This window comes from Rhodamnia argentea, chromosome 11 (genome assembly GCF_020921035.1).
Source record: "Rhodamnia argentea isolate NSW1041297 chromosome 11, ASM2092103v1, whole genome shotgun sequence".
NCBI classification, from domain to species: Eukaryota; Viridiplantae; Streptophyta; class Magnoliopsida; order Myrtales; family Myrtaceae; genus Rhodamnia; species Rhodamnia argentea.
In genome coordinates this window covers 22,415,730-22,438,286 of record NC_063160.1, presented here as the reverse complement: position 1 = coordinate 22,438,286, position 22,557 = coordinate 22,415,730, and the positions used below count along the sequence as shown (strand labels likewise).

Below are 22,557 nucleotides of genomic sequence, written 5' to 3'. Positions count from 1 at the left end.
GAATTGTGAATCAAATCTCATTCCATAAACGGGCGTACAACTGAAAAATTAAACTTGGGTTTGAAAATTCTGATGAGATTTGAAAAGCGATATTGAGATCGCAAGCCCCCTGAATTTTTCTCTGCATTTTTCAATCGAGTATCTAACCTTAGTTTTTGTTCAATCGAGTACACAAATTTTCAACAATATAACTCAAAATGTGATACTTGGGTTAACGGAGTGCCATGCCATGCCATGCCATCCATTTTGAGAAGCAAGAACAAGTTCAAACTCGTGCGGTGTCACAGCTTCTTCTGCTACAAAGTGCGACAGACTCGTGCTTTCAAATTCAGCTGATCATTGCAAGCCAAGATACACAACACTAATATCGTTTTTGCATTCATCCACTGTCAGATTGCAAACGATCTTAAAAGCTAGTGTTCTTCACCACAGTCCATTTGTTTTGTTTCGGCGAGAAAACTTACTACCATTTCCTCACTTCCAAGATCACACAGCTTCTTCTACTTCTGCATGAGCATAGGCATTTGGCTGCTCCAACTTCCAGCACGACACAGGTTGTGGACTCCTAAATGTAAGCCCTTCAACTGGCTTGGGGTCGGCGACAGACGTTTGCATCTCTGGATCACCTTCACTCGCCTTTGAGTAATCCCCCATCCAACTGCATGACGTTTCGGAACAGAAAAGAGGATGATGTCTTCAGTTAAAACTCTGCACAACAAACTGGTCGCCCTACTCTAAGCACCGCCGCCCCGGACTATTAAGTGAAACTCTACACTCGGAGAATTCCCGGTTCTTTCCAGACCCAAGATTGAAAATAAGCAACCAAGCTGTTATTAGCTATGTAAACTCGTGGATCCAGTACATTCCCCTTTCAACGTTAACCGGAGACGTCAATTTCTAGTCTATTGGATCCATTGATTGATAGGTTAGATTCCCCGTATTTATTCATAAGCTCTTGACTCCGCTTTCTCTTCGACTTGCTCCGAGACTTATCCTCCTTCCTATCCACAAAGGACAAAAAAGTCTGAAGGCGTGCGGAACGAGAGCTTCCATGGGAAGATGGCTCAGATACTTGATGAGAATGCTCTTTGAACTTGCGCAAGACAAAGAAGAGATATAGGACGAGAGCTATAGCGCAAGAAACCCCGCAAATAAGGAACAGCCCCCAGAAGCTTTGGAGATGAAGCTGGTCAGATCCTGCGCCAGAGTTCTGGGACCCGCAAGCCTTTCTGGACAGCCACCGGTCATGAATCTTCTGGAGCTCACCGTTCTCTGATAGAGTGAGCATGGCAGTGGACATGTCGATGGCTAGGGGGGAGTCTCTAGGGAATGCCTGCAGAAAAATCATTGAAAGTGAACTGGTGTTGGAGTTTATTATATCATCACATAACAAGGGATATACTAAGTTATCGAGGATCAGTCATTCCTTTTTCGGCACAGGATGCACAATTGAGCAAAGAATCGGAAACATGCCATTAAGTTGAAGTTCGATTTCCCTCCATTCTCCCATAGAAGAACATGTCATAAATCAGAACTGACTAATTTCTTCGGATCAAGGGTTGCAACTTCTAAACGCGGTATATGTTTAAAGCTGATGAATACGGTCTTGAGATACTTACGAAACCCCACCCACTTTTGGTGAACTCTTGGCCCATGATTGAGAACTGGCAGTGATTTGAAAGGAAGAGGTCTATGTATGGTTTTTCATCAACAACAGCAGCCACTCTTCCAGTCTTGAGGGCTGAAGCATAATCCTCTGGCGAGTCAAGTGAAATAAGTCTTGATTTTGGAATGTTCAGTTCCTCAACCATATAGTTCTCTGCAAAAGACCCCACTTGGAAGCCAATGGGGGAATCGCTGATTATTAACGAATCTATCCCTCTGATCGGCGAGGATAGCTGTTGAACAGTCAGGATTGATGTGAGGCTCGCTGTATAGCTTGAGTTAATTATCAAAACCACGAAAAGCCAGATGATCAGCACCATGCGACCGAGTGTGCTTACGGTGTTTTCTCCTGAAGATTTGAACACATTTAGAGTCACAATATGCTAAAGTCGCTTCAACATTTTTTCAGTTAAATTATCACGCATTAAAGTAAGACTTACTGTGGGCAAAGAACATGGTAGAAAAGCTGAACCTGTGAGAAGAAAAAGTAGTGCAGATCAGAAGTTGCAGAGAGCACCATGAGCGGTCATTAGGATGAACTCATGCAAAGATGATGTGGCTACCCTTCAAGCCGTGTCTATGAATGATGATTTGGCCTAAAAAAATCAATGTAGCATAATCCTCAAAGAAAGTAGAGCCGAAAATACTGGCAAAGCATACAAACTACGTAGAAGAGAAAATGAAAACTAGAGATTTATGCACAGTTTTCGTCTTATAAAGTACACCAGTATGTGGCATTTCCATTTACCCAATGCTCACCATAGACTTGTGATGACCTGTTTCCTGGGAGATCCCCGGAACTCATCATTAATTCTGTGTTCAAGAATCCACACTACTGCTCCTACAATGAGGAAGAAGACCCCTGTGACAGCCCACATCGATGGAGTAAATGGACGCAAGAAGGCCCAAGGACTTGAATTCAAATTCCTAACAGGGGCAACAACAACAACTAGACCCGACTCAATGTATGGCTGAGTAAAATCTACAATCTTTGTTCGATTTGTAACAATCGCGATATCTCCCACAGCACCATCAAAAACCTGCAGAAAGAAATGTGATCAGCAGATGAAAGGCCAGACTCTTTAAAATGGTAAATATAGTCCTCTGCCTTAGAACCAACTCACATCTGCTGCAATCTCATTTACGAGCTCGTTGTAGCTAGGATTTTTGCGACCATCTCCAAACAAGATAAATTTGTGTGGAACTGCATAGGGAAGCAATTTTATGGCAGCAAGAAACACATCTATGCAATACCCCTGGGCGATGTCAGTACCATTGACCTGCTCGACAAAGTCCCGGTAACTAACTCTCCTTGGAACTCCTATGCTTAGTTGCTTTCCATTCTTTGGAAAAACCCAACCGCGAGGCTTGGTACTGGTGCCTCCAGGCCAAATCACACTGTTCAAATGTTGGTTCGAACTAGAACGGTTAGGTGGTTGGGCATAAAGTTCTTCAGGAGGAACAATGGAAAGCCCAGAGTAGTTGGACCAATATCCTATCTGGCGATACCCATTTTCAAGTACGTTAATGACGTCATAAGAAGGATGTACTAGAGATCTGTCTGGATTAAATTTGATTGGGCCACTCAGACCATTCATATTTGTCTGCAGGACATTGGTAAGCAACTGCTTCCCTCCATCAAAAATGCTCAATGCCTCAAGATTCAGAGCTCCTCCCCCAACATTACTTAATTTCGCGTCATTCGAGAATGAAATGTTGTTTCCCTGATCCAGGAACATTTTAACTGCACGAGCAATCATCCATACTGTATCATAGGCATAAAGACCATAAGGGTTCAACCCAATAGTACCATTGCTCAACGAGTTCCACCTCGCTGAAAAATCCGCTTTTCTCTTTGAGTCGGGGGTGTGGAGCCTAAGTGCGAGAACTCCCCGAATAGAGTCAGCAACCTTTGAGGAAAGTGAAGAATTAGAATCCAGAACACTAGACAACCACGTAGTTGCGAACCAAACATACCCACTCTCCATCATGCCGAGGCTCTTGGCCACATCAAAAACCAAAAGACCTGTCTTTGTGTATGTATGCAATATGATCACTCGGGGTTCCATCAATTTTATCTTATTCAATTCAGCTATAACATCACTCTCAGTTGCCGTGGGATCTGGGGGAAGCGCTGCCTTATACATTATATCGCAGCGTCTCTCCGCCAGTTGATCACCTAACACAGTGATGCCATTCCTGCTATGATCATCATCGGAGTAAATTGTAACCACCTCTCGCCATCTGTAATAGCTGATCATATCTGCAACAGCCATCATCTGGAACAGATCGCTGGGTGCAGTTTGAACGAAGTAGGGGTACTGGAGGGGAGAGAGCATGGGGTCCAGCGCTGTGAATGACAGCATGGGAACGTGTAGTTCATTTGCTAGATGCGAGAGAATGTGGGCCGTTCCTGAATTCTGTGGACCTATTATTGCAACCGTGTCCGTCTCCATGAACTGCAAAGCTGTTATTTACGGTTGACAATCAAACAACCATCTGATTAATATGCACAGGGAAGAGATTATACCGATGAAAACAATTCTGAATGAAAAAGAGCTTTGAGGAGGATGTATACCGCCGATGATGCCAAGAAATCCACTGAAATTGGAATCGTGCATGGATATAGACAGTCTGTGTCCCCCAAGAAAAGTTGGATCTGCATTGACATCGTTCTCTGCAGCCTTCATGGCGATTTGAGCGACTTTCCCATTGATAGTTGTAAAGGTGAAAATAGCTCCAATAGTCACTGTGTCTGCATTGGGTTTGGACTGTCCTAGTGACAATTCTCCGGAAAAGAGGACGAAAATGCAGAGAAGCCAAACCAGATCCATCGGGATCCTTAGGTCAACAACCTAACACAAGCTGCCCATAATATGAGTGGTTAAGGAACTCATCTGAGGATACTTCAGTGGAAACATGAATCAACAGCCTTTTGATAATTTAGTAAATCAACCGAAAGTGGGAAGGAATATAATCTTGATCAAAGCAAGTCACTAAATTGATTTAAGAAGAAAATATTCCATCTCTTAGACTCATACAAGCTAGGATAGACACAACCTTCCAGAGACGGAGAACATTAAGCATATTGTTTTCCGACTTTTGCAGCAGGCACAGCAAAAGAGGGCCGGTATGTCCTTAACTTCTTCCAATCTATCAATTACGTCCAAAGTGAAAAACCCACATATACCCATCAAGGCTTACTTAGCCTAAAAGAGGGGAAAAAAAAAGGCAAAACTTTTAGGTGGTTCCAAACTTCCAAAAGTTCACCCGGAAACACACTGAACTCCCCTTGAATGAGAGCCAACGTCACTGAAATCTGAGAGAGTGCAATGAGAAACGAGAACCCTCCATTCTCCAGAAAAGCAAGGAAGAAGCATTAAGTCTCAAGGAACCCTGAACTTTCAAGTTCAAAAAGGAGAAATCAAACTCTTTTTCTAATGCAAATATACCAAACAAAAAGCAGCAACACTCGCGAGAGAGCAGAAAAAGAAGAAGAAAGAAAAGCTTTTTAATCACAAGAAAGAGTACTCACCTGGCTCTGCGCTGGACACTTCCTGTTTCTTTATAATTGGGAAGGGAATACTTGAAGCAGGAGAAAGAGAGCCACTTTGAGACTTTGGCTTACGCAAACATGTGGGAACAGAGAAGAACACGCCCAAGTTCACTTCTTGTTCTTTTCTTCCCTGCCAGAATTACAGGGTTGAATTCTTTGCAGATGGAGGGGGTCCTCAGACTACTATTTGAATTTTCATGGCCCAGGAAAAGGGAAAAAAGAAAAGGACAAAGGAAATAGAAGAAGAACAAGAAGAAGACAAGGCTGACATATTGGTGATAAAGAGAAATGAAGACAGTGGTCAAGAACCAGTACCACTGCTGTCGTTGTCCACCTGGCTTAATGCAATTTGTCTGTATATTTATCGTGAGAATGTCTGCACCCGCTCTACTCCTTGGTGGGGACTTGCTCTTGCTCTTGCAGGTTGAAACATACAGCAAATTCTCTTGAAAGTTCTGATTTTGAATAAAAAAATGAGTTCATTCGTTAGTTTACTGCATGACTGCTTCCTCTGCTTGTGCAATGCAATCCAACCTTGTCTTAGTGCAGCAGTGGGGCTAGTGCTGTGAGCACGAAGTCGAGTGGGATGAATTTAATAATAACGCAGAGGATTCACCACGAAATTGATCGAATCTTGTCCCTCAATCATGGCTTTTCTGAGTGTGTAACAATCCAACTATGGCCCACCATGTGATCTTGATCATTTTCATCTGCATCATCTTCAAGAGCTCAACCGTATAACATGGTCTTTTGAGTTTTGATTCTCACGTGTTTGTTCTGTTAGAAAGCGCAGAAGGCTAATCTCAGAGGCAAAGCAATCGCTAATGTTTAGCCGCCGCTGAAGACAGTGGCGTACATTCATGCAGCTTCTGTCACCAACCGCCTCCACCGAAATCAAACGAGGACCCCTAATTTCTCGCATCCTCTCTCCGCGCTCTGTGGCCAACGACTAGTACCGCCGTCTCTTACCACCGCCGCCGCACCACCTTTGACACGGCGGCCGGTGGAGTCTGTCTCTCCTCCACCGTCTCCCGAGACTCTCTCTCTCTCGCTCACCCACGACTCTCAGTCTTCACCCGTCGAAGCGGAGCCAAATCTGGCACCCCTTTAGGCCTTTCCCACGTTCGGTCAGCGACGGCAGATGAGCATTTGGAAGGCGGGTTTCACGAGGGGGGGCGCTGCGCAACGGATGGGGAGAGAGAGAGAGAGAGAGATATAGCGACAGGGGTGATGGGCGGTGGACGTTTGCAATTTGCCAAAAGGTGTGATCTTCCTTATGCTTGGCCGCGAGCGAAGGGAGGAAGAGAGGGAACAGAAAAAGCTTCGATTGATGCGGACAATGAGAGAAGTTTATGCAAAAGAAAACGCAGAAACTGGTAAGAACATAACATACGTTAAAGTGTCACTCAGACTATATTTTAAATTTGTTGCTTTCTTTTGTAAAACTATGTATTGTAATAGTCTTTAACCTTTCAATTGAATCAATTCAATCTTAAATCTTTTTTTCATTGGTACCAATTCGGTCAATCCGATCAATTTTGACCGAATATTACCGACGTTGATGCCAACGATGTCATGTAAGATAGCCGAGACCGACGTGGGTATTATTTATTAATATTTTTTTCTTTCTAAAAGTTAGGATTTGGGCGACGAGGGTCGACTTACACTCGACGGCCGCCGGGGCCATCACGACCTCGTCAGCAAAGTGCAAGGCTGCGAAGGTCGTCCTCCAAGGCCAGCAAGGGCCGCAAACCCTCGCTAGCCAAACCCTTACTTTTGAAAAAAAATATTTTTTGTAAAATAATATTGAAAAATATCCACGTCAACGCTAATCGTCCTACGCGGTATCGCCGATGTCCACATCGCCGATTTCTCCGTCAAAATTGGAACTAAATTTGTATCAATGCAAAAAGGTTTATAACCGAGTTGGTACAAATGCCATAAGTTTAACACTTTTTTGGTACTTTTCTCGAAAATCAATTAAAAAGATCCCCTAATTGAAATTAAAAATTAGATTAACCGTCTAGAAACATCCTTTAGATTTTTTTGAACTTTTTTTTTAATCGAATTTATTTAAAAGCTGTTCGGAGTTGAAAAAAGAAATCGCTAGAATGCCAATATTTGGCGAATAATATTTTCATTTTCTGAAACACATTCTTATTTATCCGATATTCCTTAGAGAAGCAAAATATACGGACACGCATTTTCGTTTATAACTTTAATTTTATGACGTTTTAACTTTTAAGTAATATTAGAAGACTCTCAAAATAAGGTTTTCTTTCTCTCTCTCTCTCTCTCTCTTCTATGACGGGCAACTTTGTTACAATTGACCAAAGTATACAGAGACTTGACAAATGCAAAATTAGAAATTCGATGGGGATTCATCACCAAAGACATGCATAAAAGACCGAGAGAAGCGTCAAAGACCTGCTAAAGTCACCCGTGAAAAGCAAATTACAGGGTAAGTGGAACTGGGGGGACGATGCATGACAGCATCGGGTAGTTGCAATGAGTGCAGACATGACCATCGAAACGATGCGTCCTTGATTCCCCACTTAGTGGAAAACTCTTCATTGCAGCATCACCGTCCAAGCCAAAATCCGTGGCCCAGCAGCTGGAGCTCCCCACAACAGCACAAATGACAACGACAAACTGAACCGGTGGAACAGCCGCCACCGCTGAAACGCAGCCTAAAGAGGCACCCGGTTTTCTACGGTGCGCCGAGGGCAAGCCGGGCAGTGAATCCGTCAAAAACGTGTTCATATTGTGGCAAACCAATGAAAAGAGGTAAAGGGCGGTAAGCCACAGATATATCACCTGGAGCATCAATCCCCAGCACTTTTCATGCCAGGACGGACGGACAAAAATTATCATATGAATCCTGAACAGATCGATCATGCTTTGCAGAAATCACAAGAACCGTCACCCTTCATGCATGACCAGTTGCATGAGATAGGCCAAGTACTGAAACATGTAAAACTCTGGCTAAATTGCCAGGTGACATCGTTTGAATTATTGGGAAAAACTACTAGAAAGGAATGAGCATATGGATCCAGCTCCACGGATCTACAAATTCAAACATAAAAAGGAAATACAAAAGGAAAAAAAAAAAAGACATTAGAAAACTGTCACTATGTTCCCACTGCAGTTTCTTGTGGGTTTCATGAATAGAATGTATGGCAAGATGACATGCGGTAAAGCTTCAATCAGCTCAAGGAACAGCAACAATCCACGAATAATTAGCTCTTTAAAAGATATAGCCAGATTAACCTCAGTCAAAAATCTTCTCCCCCGTTGAGAATAGCATAAACACTATTGAACTGAAAGTACAAAGAAGGCCGGGTATCAAGAACACTTTTTTCCAACTTTCAGGGGTTGAAAGATCAGAGTAATTAGCTTTAGCTGCTTCAAGAAGCTGGCCGGTAAGATCGACCCCGATTATGCCTGCTAATGTACCGGCAGTATTGGAAACTCCCATAACAATTCCTGCATATTTTGGAGCAATGTCCATGTGGTTTACCGCGAACCCTGCTCTGCCAAGGGCCAAGAACCCAAGAGCCACGGATGAACAAAAGACAGCTCCACCAGCAGTTCTGAATAGGGGAAGTGCCACTAGTGCAAAAGAAGCAACTATAAACCCTATTGTGTTCAGGAATTTCCTGGTTGCAGTCACAGACAGAATTTTGCGGGTAATCAGGTGGTCAGCCACGACCCCACCAATATTCGAGAATATGAACATGTTGAGATAGGGCATCATCTTCGAAGAACCCATCTCATGGAGGCTAAGTTGGAGACCTTGTTCGAAGTATGTTGGCAACCAGTTCATCAATACATACAAGGCATAGTGGAATGTAAAGTTGTTTACCACAATGGCCCACACCGGTAAGCAAAATATAATGCTCTTCCATGGAATACCGGCAGTTTTGACAGAACCTCCTCCATTCTCCACTTTTACCTTTTGGCTTCTTTTCATTGGCAACAAAGACTCCCCAGAACTAGCAGCTGTGGCTTTTGGATGTTCTGGTCTTGGGGGATCACTGGCATATTTTATCCAAAGTAGACACCACATGGCACCTAATGCTGCTTCAGCAACAAACACCGAGTGCGGACCCCTGAGTTTCACCAGGGTTGGAAGAAAAAGCATTCCTGCAGCCGCGCCAAGATACATCCCCGAAGTTGTGAGAGAAACAGATCTAGACCTTTCATGAGGGGGAACCCACTCAGCTAGGACGGTATGGATAGATGGGAAGATGAAACCTTGTGCCACACCAACAAGCAAGCGAGCAACCACTAGTACTACAATTCTATTTGGGTCCAGTGGAAAGAATGCACAAGTTAGTGACCATATCACAAAGGAGAGGAGAAGAATGCGTCTTCCCCCTATTTTCTGAGCAGCCCATCCTCCGGGCACCTGTGAACAGGCATAACCATAATAAAAGGTAGAAAGTATCGTGCCTTTACTAGATTGGTTTACTCCAGCTGCATCAGCTGCAACGGTATAGGCAATTGAGAATCCGACACGTTCTATATAGCAGACACACGTAGATATAAACGTCAAAATGACGATCAAGTATCGTTTGGGAAATCTTATTCTCTTCATACTTTCTTAAAGAATTGCGAGTTGCATTATCACCCACTCATGTCCCTGATTGACCTGAGTCCTGCCTGCCAGCTAGCTTCTGATTGGTTCCTTTCCTGCCGTCTGGGGGCTTAAAAAATAACAGCGGCAGCGATGTCTTTCTACAAGATTTTGCTGTGAGTGCATATCACGGGCACAACAACGAACGAATACGTCACGTCAGTCACGGATGAAAACAAACGTAACAAGATAATGCATTAAAATTATTGTTCAAACACTAAAAACTTGCTTGAACAGACTTTCCAAACTAATAGCCTGACTGCCATCTACATCTCAGCAGGGTAGATATACATACTGAGTAGGATGGCCTGGGAAAACCACCACTTTAACAGCTGCAATTATATTCTTCAAACAGAAAATCCAATTCTCGACAAACATTCTCAATTATTTATTCTTTGATAGGCAATAATTGCTAGAAAGAAAATTGATGTACAAATTTATTCATCGGAAAATGCAAATGACAGCAGCAAGGCAGTTGAAAGCGACAGTGCAGTCGTGAGATAAACACTTGACAAGTGCAGTCGATACAGGCGCGCCATCGGAAGCAGATATAATCTCGTCCAACTTATCTACTGGGTTTTCCATCCCAAATGCAGTCCAATAAGGGCCACATTGTCCTAACGAAGATCATTTAAGCCAAATTGAGAACTCGCAAATAGCAGAAAATCAAAAGCACAGCCAAACTGCAGCTTTTTTTCGAAGTAAATGCACCAAAATCCTAAGCTGATTACTAAGTATCTAACGCAACAGATCAGAACAAAGTGAGGTGGAAGAGAGATTTTCATTTAAAAGCTTAAGCTTGCAGAAAGCTAAATTAGAAGGAATCCTATTAAGCAAGTTAATTTTCCAAGAATAACAAAACCAAACAAATCCAATCTCCACGGCATTACCCTAGGGAATACCCAGACCCATAAGACCAAACACAGTAACAAGAATGAGTGATACGTCAAAGGCAAAATCAGAAGTACCTAAATGGCCATAAATCCCCGAACCGGCGACTAAGTTCATCACTTTGAGAAGTCATCGGCCGATCAATGCGCGACCCAGATGAGAAATTGGGCCGCCATTCCCAAATCGCATCGCCGAAACGCTAAACGAGAGCATCAAGAACGCACCCAGAAGTCAACCGAAACAAAGGGGCGTTGCTCCGGTTAACGACTCGGCTGAAGCTTCCCGTGTGGAGCTTGAGACAGAGGAAAGACTCGGGGTTTTAATAATCGGAGTTCATCACGTTGCCGTCTAGCACTGGCACTGCGCAAGAGAACCGGGAAAAAGATGCGATCTTGCTGTTCTTTCTCAAGTTTGATGTATTAAACAAATGGGATTTGGAGCTGGGTCGCTGCTATCTACCCTAGATTTGACTTTCTGCAGAGAGAGAGAGAGCAGAGAGAGAGAGAGAGAGAATGGGAGGTTTAATTGCAAATGCGTAACAACTGACATTTGAAATGGGGAAAATGATAGGTTTTGATAGCTCCTATCAAATCTAATTTGCTCAATGGGAGATGCGAAGGTAAATAGCGTTTAGAAGAACCGTTTGGCTTCTTTTACCTCTTATTTTTCCTTGTAGAGTTTGATCTTTTATTTTTATTCAATGTTGGCCATCTAAAAATTTTTAATTATGTAATACATAGATATATCGAGGTCAATAAACATTTTAATTTTTTCAATTTTCAAATTTTGTAAAGAAAAAGAAACTCACGAACACATAGACATCTCAATTCACAATTTGGGGCTACGAGTACAAATTGCCATCGCATATCAAGTTACTTGCTTCGCTCCTTCATGGAAACAACTTAGACAAAGAAAATGAATTGCTCAGTCAAAATAATTCAATTAGAACTTGAACGAGTAGGTTCAACATTGAAGATGAATTTGGTCATAAATTAAAGAAAAAATAGGAAACACTAATTTTCACTTTTGTAAAAGTCAACCAAAAGCAAGAAAGAAAATTGGTTTTGTGAAATTTTTCATCCGCAAGATGGACCATCTTCACTCAAGGGTCCATCTTAAATTATGAGGATTCCTATAATAGATTGAAAATTAAAAGGAAAAAAAAAAAAAAAAACTGCCAGCCTCTGGCATCCGTTGACTTCACAATGGATCTCATCATCTTCACAACCTAAACACACTATTAAACAAATTTTCATGTTCTTGGATAATGAAATAGGGTTACTCTTGAATCTCAATTTAGGAAAAAAAAAAATTGCAACCACGAATCAAATCTGAATCCACTAAGTACCAAAGGCACCTAAATCTCCTTACCATCCATCTCTCTTTCAACTATTTGCTTTCGATCGCTTTCAGCTGCCCTTCCGACTTTACCGTTAGTATTAAATTCGCATCACCGTCTAACGACTTAATCCGGTGAATTTTCATGAAACCTTGTATTGGGTCAATGGCATAATGCGAACTCTACACGAAGAGCATCTAATGTTCCGCGAGGAGCTAATCTGCCGCACAAAAGCCGCTAGATTAGCTTCATTAACCATATGTTGGTCCATATAATCCTCCCTGCAAGAACCAATAGCCCTCACACCATGGCTTTGCATGTCTGACCTACCGAAGACAAGATCAACCCGAGACCAGCCAAGTCCAATCGCGGAGTAAAAAACATTCCCGAACCAGAGAGGTGGTCGGATCGTGGATCCTCGACTTCCTCGGATTTCTCCGAAACTCTGGGCTGTCCCGGTCGCAGAGGCTGCATGGAAGGGACGTGCCACGTGCCCTTGGCGAGTCCAACACGTACCCATGCCGTGGGCGATGCGGGTTGACTCCATTTGTCATCCGCCAACCGCCATGCATGCAACACCGTCCTTTAACTCTCTCTTATATACTTATAAAGGGACCTCGAATCTTCCTTCCTCGTACCCCGCCGCCTTCCACAGAGCTCTCGGTATATCCTACGCTCGGGAAAACGAAGTAGTTCTGCAGCCGTAAGAAGAAAATCCGCCATGTCCGACGTGACTGGAGCTCGTGCTGGCGATGCCGCCTGCGATGAGAGGTGCGGCTGCCCTTACCCTTGCTCCGGTGGCGCGTCTTGCAGGTGACTTGTTAACCTTTCGGGTTATAATACTCTGACCCCGGTTTGCCGCATCGTCATGTTGTGTCGAATGGATCTTTCACGAGGTCCGTCCATCCACCAAGCCTTGTGAGGTCGAGAGTACCAGAGGTTTTTTTCGCTGGTTAAGATCACGTGCATAACACGTGAGCTGAGACCCTTGAAAAGGAATATGCGGACATGCTTCATCTGCTATTCGCAGTCCGTGCTAATTGGTGGATGAATGGCGCAGGTGCGCCACCTCGGGCGGGGAAGCTGAAGGAAGAATGGACCACAAGAAGTGCCCGTGCGGGGACCACTGCGGCTGCAACCCTTGCAGCTGCGGGTTGGTGGTGGCCGTCGGGACGGGGCGGGCCAACTGCCGGTGCGGACCGGGTTGCACGTGCATCACTTGTGCCACTTGAACAGCAGAAAGCGATGCAATGAACAGTGATGCAGTAGTGGGAGTCTCTCTACGTCGTCTCCTCTTCCCTTTTTCTTTTTTCTCGGGTTTCCCCATGTACTGTAACATAGGAATGAAAGCAGTAGTTGGTGCTACGTCTCCTTGATAAAGACGATGATGAATGCGTCTGTTTGCGGGCGAACTTAGCTTTATCTGCAGCCAGCCTCAACAAGAATGTTAGGCGGGGTAGGAAGCTTTCCTTCCTAATGATGACTAAAGGACGGTCCATGATCAAAATTGCTGTAAGCTATAGCTAGGCTATCCCATTAACAACCGAGGTTATAATTAGCAACTGTCTTGAAGCTTAATCAATACGTAGTTGTACCCTCCTCTGTTCGGCTTGAAATTGAAAACAGACGAACCGTCTTTTTCGACTTTGCTTTGCCAATGTAGCAGAACCTTCGGGGTGCTAATCGACTCGGGGTAAGGGTTGATAAAGCAATGGAAACTTCAACAGGAATCGAAAGGTTGCCGTCTATGGAAACTTCACTGTCGATAGAAGGTAAATCTCTGGGACCACGTTGATAAAGCAGCGCCGAGAATGTTAGGCGGGGTAGGAAGCTTTCCTTCCTAATAATGACTAAAGGACGGTCCATGACCAAAATTGCTGCAAGCTATGTAGCTAGGCTATCCCATTAACAGCCGAAGTTATAATTAGCAACTATCTTAAGCTTAATCAATATGAAGTTGTACCATCCTCTGTTTTTTTTTGGTCAAAGTACCATCCTCTGTTTCGGCTTGAAATTGAAAACAGACCAACCGTCTTTTTCGACTTTGCTTTGCCGATCTAGCAAACCTTTGGTGAGCTGGTCGACACGGGTCGGGCCGGGTCGGGCTGGGCCTTCTTTTGAGCTTTTCCTCGGCCTCCCAATGCCTGTCCCACAGATAGATCGATCTTACTCTGGCATAGGCAAGCTCTGAAATTCTGAAACATGATCTCACTCAGGAGCCCTCACAAGAAATGGCTCTCTCTCTTCTCATCATTGATTATTCCCGGCACGTCGTGTTACCATAGTTCTAGGAAAGGAGGTTTATGCGCAAAAAAATCCTCGGACATTGCCGCACGACACATTGTTAGAAGTTACTTTCTCGTCATGCTTCTGATGTGGGATTATTGCTCAGCCTTCTGATGCGAGATCACCTATAGAAGTCTCGAGGTCACGTCCAATAACTTGGTCGCGGTCTCCGATCAATTTAGTTTTAAATTTTTTTTTATGATTTGTCAATTTAATTCTAAATCTTTTAATAATATTTAACTTGATTTATCAATTTAGTTCTAAATCTTTTGAAATGTAATGATATCTTATTATTTAAATAATTGGCGAAATAATTACATTGATAAATTATTAAAAGATTTAGGATTAAATTGATACAATTGAAAGGTGTACTGATCGATTTGGGTATCGTACACTAAATTTAAAATTCTTTTAGGCAAATTATCTCGTAGTCAGAAGAGTTCACTCTCGACCCCAAAAAAAGAAAAAGAAAAAAAAAGGAGAGGTTACCGGAAGCCCTCTTTCCAGCTTCGAGAACAATGGCCACAAAAAATGGATCTTTCATCAACCAAGAGAGCAACAAGAGCCGGGCTTCAAAGTCGAAAGGGAGTGAAGCGAAGCTAAACTTGATGGTTCTATCAGGCTGTAGGAAACTCCACTCCACGTTCAAATAAGCTTTAATCTTTTGCTGAAAGAGATTGATTTCTATGTTACGCAAATCGTTGCTAACTCGGGAACGAAGACCGCCATTCTTCACTTCTTAGAAAGCCACAGCAAAGATAGATCACTGTTTGCTGCTGCTGCTGCTGTTCAGGATGGAAAAGCTCGAGCACAAGAGTATTTTCTTCTCCTTTCAGTTTCGTCCCCTCTTGAGTCGTCCAGAACAAACATTGCCCTTCTTGTTGTACATTGTTGTGAAATCCAACTCCTTTTGTAATCGGCTTCATCGCGCACGAGCAAAGCCAAGGGAAGAAATCGCTCAGCCGGTACCTGTCTGCTCCACCATGTAACTCGACGTGTGCTCTTTCCAACTTTCCTCCTCGAGGTACTTCTCGTAAAAGGCGACTTCCCCGCTTGTCTTCGCCGATACTGCAGATATGCTTCTCGTGCCATAACATCCCTAAGCATGTAAAGAAAAAGAGAGGTCGTTCTGTAAATCTGCTCTGCTAAAATGTGGCGCAATGTGCTTGCATACCACGAAAAAAAAGTCTCTTTGCGAGGGAAGTACGATCTTTACCTGCTTGGTGTTTGCCTCAACAAAGATTGAACTGAGCGAATACTCGAATTCTACAGAAAAAATACCGGGAAGTGTTGTTTTATCGGCCTTAGTCGTGTCCGTCATCAGTTTGTCGGCCATTTCTTCCGCTGGAAGTTCACCACCGCCATATTTCTCCAAAAACTTTTCCAAATTACTCCTCAACCGAAAAGCCTGAGTAACAAAAGACCTGATCAGAATATATTACCAGGTTGCTAAACTGCAACGAGAAGCAATGCAATTGAATAATATTCAGTATCAAAGCCTCCAAAAAAGTACAGAACACAAACCCGCGGAGTCACAATCTTATGAGGATCCAAATAAGGCACATCCCAATCTGGAGAAATATGTATGGGTGATTCATCTTTTCATACATCAGTGAATGGATAATGGATATACACAGTTGATGACATATTTAAAGTTCATTTGCCATGGGCTGTCATGGATCCGAAGGCATGCATTTCCTGAGTATGAAGAATGCTATTCGATAGTCCCTCAACCAATCAAATCTAGAATGCTCATGGTAGAGATCGTAATCTAACAGGTTTGACAAATTGATTCACCTGGCCATTTTTGTAACGGTTTTAACTGCTTCGACTTTCCAACTTGAACTTGTAATCCACTTCAACATGCCATTCGATAGTCCCTCAACCAATCAAATCTAGAATGCTCACGGTGGAGATCGTAATCTAACAGGTTTGACAAATTGATTCAACTGGCTATTTTTGCAACAGTTTTAACTGCTTCGACTTTCCAACTTGAACTTGTAATCCACTTCAACATGTAAAACACAAACCAAGGAAAATGCAAAACCAACCAGAGCAACATGTTTTCTTACCTTAGGCCAAGATGTGTCTAGACTTGCAGTTGATAGCACATGGATCCCGGGAGGAACCTCTAAGACGAGCCTCGTCATCTTTTGCTCTATTGGTCACATAGATCATGGATTTGGAAGATAGATCCACTAGTATCAGGTTAAATCCGTTATATCGATGTGCCTCCATCACAACCTCTTCTGCGAACTCAGTGGGATTCTTCTTGCTCTGAAAATGGTAAGGCGAAAACAGGATTGTGACAAGAATGGGTGGAGTGATATCACACTGAAGAATCATCCAACATAACATTTGATCTGATGGAAACTCTGCAATTCAAAAGCAACGACACAAAAAAACTAGATACCACCTCTTACAAAGATCACATAATCACATATCAAATGGATAATGCCGAGTCAACCACAAGACAGGCTCAACTTCAAGGTAGAAGTAAGCATAAACATAGTTCGATCATCGCTTCCTATCCAGAATTTACTGAGATGTAATTACTCTGTAAACAACTGACCGAAGGAAGAACAATCAAGAACAGAAGTACATCGTTTGATCATAGAAAAACACACCTTCCCCCACCATCTGCATTCCGCAACCTACATCCATACCAACGACTGCAAATTGGTCCCAATACAAACCAGAATCTCTTCTCGACATAAAATTTTTTGCATGCTCTTCCTAACGTAAATACTCGCAAGCCGTATCAAATCAGAATTAGTAAATTGGAATGAGGCCTATTCAATTTAAGTCACCACTCTGGACTAGTTCATGGACTGAAGATGCCAAGTCTCATACCTCCCGACCATGCAATTAGGAGCATCACGAAGGGCACCGATGATCGATCCCATCACAACAGGAGCACCAAACCTAGTAGAATCAGCTGAGTTCTCGCAACTCTCGTACCGATTCACTGCACAAGTTCCGATTTTCACGTCGACCCATCCCGAAATGAAACAAAAAGAGGCAAAGTGAGTAGAAACCCCTCACCTCCAAGAAACGAACTGGCAAGTCTCCTCTGCTCTTGGGCTTGGGGACGTTGCCGACTTCTCTGACGTTGGTGACGAACGCGATCTTGCCGTCCCTCCAACAAGCCAACCACGTCCCACCGGCCAGACCATCTCTACCTCCGAGGATTTCGCCATTGTCCCACCATGCCACCGGTTCCGTCGGTCTTTCAAGAAAACAAAAGATACGAACTTTCTTCGTGGTTTGCGAAATTCTACCGAACCCAGAATGAGAAATGACTCTCGACTGATATTAAGACTTACCGACTGTGGAATTCGTCTCGGTTGTGCAGAAGGAAGAATGGGTAGAGGGGGTGAGCTCGCCAGAGGAACACGGCGATGCACATGGTCTTTGACGTCTCTCTTCCAAGCGTCAAGAAGTCGCAAAGTTGAACTCCATCAACTTGGTTGGCCCGCTCACCCGCCTAGATTAAAATGCAAGTACCTCCGAATCTCGTTATCTTTATAGCAATACGTTGGGATTTAAAATGTATACAAAACTGATGAGACCACTCCCTTGTGATCTGATTCTCTCCGTTTCATTCCCTCCATCTAATCACGATTTTCAGAACCATTTCTCCTCCTTCTCTCGGATATAGTGCAAGTCATAAATGCAGAGTGTTGATCACAAAAAAAAAAAAAAAACCTATTCTCGCACGAGGATTGACTCGCAAAACCTACCCTGCTTATAATGCGTGCCTTCGACATCGAGTCAACGCTCTCGCTCGAGTGCTTATAATCTTGCCCTTGTCATCGTGTCAATGCTCTCGCTCGAGGGTCTATTGCTAACTATTTCGCAGGCATGGACAATGTACCTCGTACCAGAAGTTTTGCTGAATTGCATGACAATCCCATCTATTGTTGTTATACGCAAATGGGGTAATGAGTTCACGACAGTCTCAGCTCTAAACCGTCATTGGAATCTGACCCTTCTTCTAATATTTGAAGTGAACAAGACAGCATGGCATCCTTCTTGAGTCAGAGAAATGGGACAACAAGAAAATCTCAGTCAAAGCAAAGGGCCTACCGAACCCTGGCTTTGGCCAGGCCAAAAGGCCAGCCCCATGTAGAGAAGGATGCGAAAGCGAAACTCTCTTATTCAACGAACACAAAATGGTCAAAAATTAGATGAGCTGCCGGGCCAACTGCCCTCTCAGGTAAATGACAAACAGAGCGACCATGCGAGTAGAGAATCTTTGATTGAATAAATAGCACGTGTGCTTGGTGATCTAGCAAACCACCTTATTCTAATCAACATGAAGTTGTAGCATCCTCTGTTCGGCTTGAAATTGAAAACTGACCACTGTTTTTGACTTGCTTTTCCAATCTAGCAAACCTCAGTGTGCTAATTGACGCAGGTCGGGCCCTCGATCGGTTCAGCCCGTTATCATTCCGAGCTTCTTGTATCGTCCCAGCTGGGAAACGAATGTGAAAGATCCTGGACTGAGATTGTCGGATCACTAGTGACCTAATACCTGTGACTTCCTCCATCTTGACACGATCCACAGAGACCTCAACCGTTCAGTGACATAGGCAAGCTCTGAATTCAGAAACACATCCCCCATGAGGCCCCACAAGAAAAGGTTTTTATCATTGATTTCATCCGGCACATCATGTTACAATAGTTTCTGGACTGGAGGTTCATAGACAAAATATCCCTGCGACAACGTAAGCCACCAGCCACACCAGCAGAGATCTCATAACTATGAATGGACATTGCCATGACATTCTCAGAAGGAACTTTCATCCTGTTTTTGATATGGAATGAGTGCGCAACGTTCAGAGCCGATAACACTGATTCTTGGACACTATCCAAGACCACTTTTGCTGCTCTTCAAGATGGAAAAGCTCTTCGACGTCCAAAAAATAAAAATAAAAAAGATGGAAAAGCTCGAGCACAGTCTTTTCTTGTACTTCAATTTCATTCGTTAGAGTTGCCTACAACAGCATTGCCCAGTTGTGGGGATAACATTTTGTTGTACATTGTTGTGAAATCTAACTTCTTTCTATCAGGCTTCATCATGAGTATTGAAAACGAAAATGACTTACGATAATCGCAGACACAGCAAAGCGAAGGGAGGAAATATTCAGCTGGTACCAGTCTGCTCCATAATGTAACTCACTTTGTGCTCCTTCCAACTTTCCTTGAGGTATTTTTCGTAAAAGGAAACTTCCCCGTTTGTCTTCACTGATAAAGCAGATATGCTTCTTGTGCCATAACATCCCTAAGCATGAAAGAAATGCACAATGTCAGGGAAAAAAAAAAGTCATTCAATGGACCTTTCAACGTCCAGATTCAAGGATAATTATCATCTGGAAAGCACTATCATGTGTTTCTCGTTAAGTGTCATGAATGATGATGATCTCCTATTAGTTGTCAAACACAAGGGAATCATTCCGCCTGGTGTGAAACTATTGCCTAGAATCAACCTACTCCGATCCACCATGTGGATTAAGTTCACACAAGAATATCGCTTACTATGTGCTCGTCCGTAAAACATTTATATTGGCATGCCACTTTGTGAAAAAACTCTGTTAAAATCTTACCTGCTCAGTGTTTGCCTCAACAAAAATTGAACTGAGCAAATACTCAAATTCTACAGAATAAACGCCAGGAGGCGTTGTTTTGTCGGCCTTAGTTGTGTCCCTCATCAGTTTATCGGCCATATCTTCTGCTGGAAGTTCACCAGCGCCATATTTCTCCAAAAACTTCTCGAAGTTACTCCTCAGTAGAACAGCCTGAGTCACAAAACACCTGATCAGAGTATTTTACTAAGCTGCCAAACTGCAAAGGGAAGCAATAACAATTGAATAAGTTCAATATCAAAGCCTCCAAGAAAGTACAGAACATGAACAGGCAGAGTCACGACTCATACGACGATCTGAACAAAGCATCCCAATCTGGAGAAATATGGGCGATTCATCTATACGTATATCTGTGAACGTATATACTCAGTTGATGATATATTCAAAGTTCACTTGCCATGGGAATTTCATACATCTGAAGGCATAAATTTCCAGAATATGAAGATTTTTATGCTGCTTGCATATCAATGATCGATAGGTAAAGGGCTCCAAAACTTTGTAGTTGAGGAATGCTAACTAGGCAGTCCCTCAAATAATTGAGGTCTAGATTGCTTGGAGTAGAGATTGTAATCTAATATGCGTGACAAACAAATTCTACTGACCATTTCTGCAGCTGTTTTATTTGCCTCGAATTTCCAACTGGAACTTGTAATCCACTTCAACATAGAAAAGACAAACCAAGGACAACATAAAATCAACCAGAGCAAGACACCTTCTTACCTTAGGCCAAGGGGTGTCTAGACTTGCATTTGATAGTATGTGGATCCCAGGAGGAACCTCTGAGACAAGAGCCTTGTCATCTTTTGGTCTATTGGTCACATAGATCATGGATTTGGAACATAGATCCACTAGTATCAGGTTAAATCCGCTATATTGATGTGCCTCCATCACAACCTCTTCTGCAAACTCGGTGGGGTTCATCTTGCTCTGAAAAAGGTAAGGTGGAATAAGGATTGTGATGTGATCTTCCATAGATAAGAAAATTCACTTAAGAATGGCCGGAGAAGTATGAAATTGAAGCTATCATCCAACATAACATTTGATCTAACAAAAAACGTTGCAACTTGAGGTCAACACCACAGAAAATAGATACCACCTCTTACAAAGATCAAGTGATCGCATCCCAAATGGATGATACCGTGTCAATCACAAGACAAGCTCAACTTCAAGGTAGAAGTAAGCGTAAACATTATTCACCAGTACAATAACAATACAAACAGGACTTTCTGTAGTCTCTTCTTGACATAAAGGTTTTGCATGCTGTTCTTAATCTAAGTTTGATTCATCACTCTTGACTGGTTCGTGGACTAGGGATGCCAAGTCTCATACCTTGCAACCGCACGATAAGGAGCATCACAAAGGGTATCGAAAATAAATTCCATCACTACAAAAGCAAAAAATCTAGCAGAATCAGCAGAACGCGAAGCAACTCTCAGACCGATTCATTAGATAACCTCCGATTTTAACATTGACCCATCGCGAAATTGAACAAAAAGAAGCGAAGTGAGTCAGAATCTCCTCACCTCCAAATAACGAACAGGCAAGTCTCCTCTGCTCTTGGGCTGGGGGCCTTTGGCGACTTCCCTGACGTTGGTGACGAAAGCGATCTTGCAGTTCCTCGAACAAGCCAGCCACGTCCCGCCGGCCAGACCATCTCTCCCTCCGAGGATATCCCCATTGTCCCACCATGCCACCGGTTCCGTCGGTCTTTCAGAAACAAAAAACACAAACTTTCTCCATGATTTGCGAAATTCTGCCGAACCCAGAATGAGAAATCGAGTCTCGACCGATACAAGACTTACCGACTGAAGTATTCGTCTCGGTTGTGCAGGAGGAAGAATGGGTAGAGAGGGTGAGCCTGCCAGAGGAACAAGGCGATGCACATGGTCTTCGACGTCGCTCTTCCAAGCGTCGAGAAGTCGCAGGTTGTAGCTTCAAAACTTCGCCCCAGTCGCTTTTGATTCTGCCGACTGAGTTTGAGTTGTTGGAGTTTCGCTTCTGCTCCTGCCTTGTGCTGAGGACCCACGCGATTATGTATTCAAGAAGAACTCTTCCAAGAACTGCCGCCGGTCAAAATGTTCTATTCTGTGAATTTGAGTTTGGTGCTTCTGGTGCTGAAATTTTTTGTCTGTACGATAAAAAAAGCCGTCGTAGCCTGTCGATCCTCCTCTCCTTCGGCATAATCATTAGTTACAAAGACAGCCCTCCTTTTCAGAGTTTCTTTACACTAAATTGAATGGATGGAGTAACGTCAATGGTGGGAAAAAAAGAAAAGAAAAGAGAGAGAGATAATCACCAGTGAAAACTTAGGATAGTACGTATTTGAAAAGACTGAATTATGATGCCATCTTCGATATTCGCAAGCAAAAAAGGAATGATCAGAAAAAGATACAAGCTATAATGCAGAATATATTTATTCATGGATGAATAAATTTCTTCAAGTCCTATTTTATTTAGGAAAATTACCATTTCCTCCTAATCTCTCCATTTAATCACCACTTAATTTTAATCACTTTTTAACAGCATATTGTAA

At 43.0% G+C, this 22,557-nt stretch overlaps 4 protein-coding genes and 1 pseudogene across 8 annotated transcripts; 1 reads left to right on the top strand and 4 right to left on the bottom strand.

Annotated features, from left to right (window-relative positions):
• Nucleotides 1-132: 132 nt before the first annotated feature.
• Nucleotides 133-6,578, bottom strand: LOC115756835 (glutamate receptor 3.2-like). 5 transcript variants are annotated; one of them, XM_048272155.1, is made up of 10 exons: nucleotides 5,838-6,578; nucleotides 5,201-5,676; nucleotides 4,959-5,061; nucleotides 4,726-4,847; nucleotides 4,244-4,520; nucleotides 2,790-4,132; nucleotides 2,425-2,705; nucleotides 2,106-2,137; nucleotides 1,620-2,014; nucleotides 133-1,333 (listed from the first exon to the last, which is right to left on the bottom strand). In XM_048272155.1, the coding sequence occupies exons 4-10, from the start codon at nucleotides 4,750-4,752 to the stop codon at nucleotides 878-880; spliced, it is 2,811 nt and encodes a 936-aa protein (XP_048128112.1). In that variant the 5' UTR covers nucleotides 4,753-4,847; nucleotides 4,959-5,061; nucleotides 5,201-5,676; nucleotides 5,838-6,578; the 3' UTR covers nucleotides 133-877. The 5 variants fall into 5 exon arrangements, with proteins under 5 accessions (XP_048128112.1, XP_048128111.1, XP_048128113.1 ...); XM_048272154.1 differs by having other exon boundaries at nucleotides 4,959-5,066; nucleotides 5,201-6,578; XM_048272156.1 differs by lacking the exon at nucleotides 4,726-4,847 and having other exon boundaries at nucleotides 4,244-4,522; nucleotides 5,201-6,577.
• Nucleotides 6,579-8,195: 1,617 nt separating this feature from the next.
• On the bottom strand, nucleotides 8,196-11,295 carry LOC115756854 (probable anion transporter 5). The gene is made up of 2 exons (XM_030696820.2): nucleotides 10,829-11,295; nucleotides 8,196-9,974 (listed from the first exon to the last, which is right to left on the bottom strand). Exon 2 carries the CDS (start codon nucleotides 9,819-9,821, stop codon nucleotides 8,493-8,495), a length of 1,329 nt encoding a protein of 442 aa, XP_030552680.1. The 5' UTR covers nucleotides 9,822-9,974; nucleotides 10,829-11,295; the 3' UTR covers nucleotides 8,196-8,492.
• A 1,229-nt stretch (nucleotides 11,296-12,524) lies between these two features.
• On the top strand, nucleotides 12,525-13,460 carry LOC115756867 (metallothionein-like protein 4B). The gene is made up of 2 exons (XM_030696839.2): nucleotides 12,525-12,903; nucleotides 13,151-13,460. Exons 1-2 carry the CDS (start codon nucleotides 12,812-12,814, stop codon nucleotides 13,320-13,322), a joined length of 264 nt encoding a protein of 87 aa, XP_030552699.1. The 5' UTR covers nucleotides 12,525-12,811; the 3' UTR covers nucleotides 13,323-13,460.
• A 1,487-nt stretch (nucleotides 13,461-14,947) lies between these two features.
• Nucleotides 14,948-18,155, bottom strand: LOC115756847 (annotated as a pseudogene).
• A 1,164-nt stretch (nucleotides 18,156-19,319) lies between these two features.
• Nucleotides 19,320-22,123, bottom strand: LOC115756848 (transport and Golgi organization 2 homolog). The gene is made up of 5 exons (XM_030696817.2): nucleotides 21,827-22,123; nucleotides 21,548-21,731; nucleotides 20,745-20,951; nucleotides 19,986-20,177; nucleotides 19,320-19,663 (listed from the first exon to the last, which is right to left on the bottom strand). Exons 1-5 carry the CDS (start codon nucleotides 21,907-21,909, stop codon nucleotides 19,526-19,528), a joined length of 804 nt encoding a protein of 267 aa, XP_030552677.1. The 5' UTR covers nucleotides 21,910-22,123; the 3' UTR covers nucleotides 19,320-19,525.
• Nucleotides 22,124-22,557: the final 434 nt, after the last annotated feature.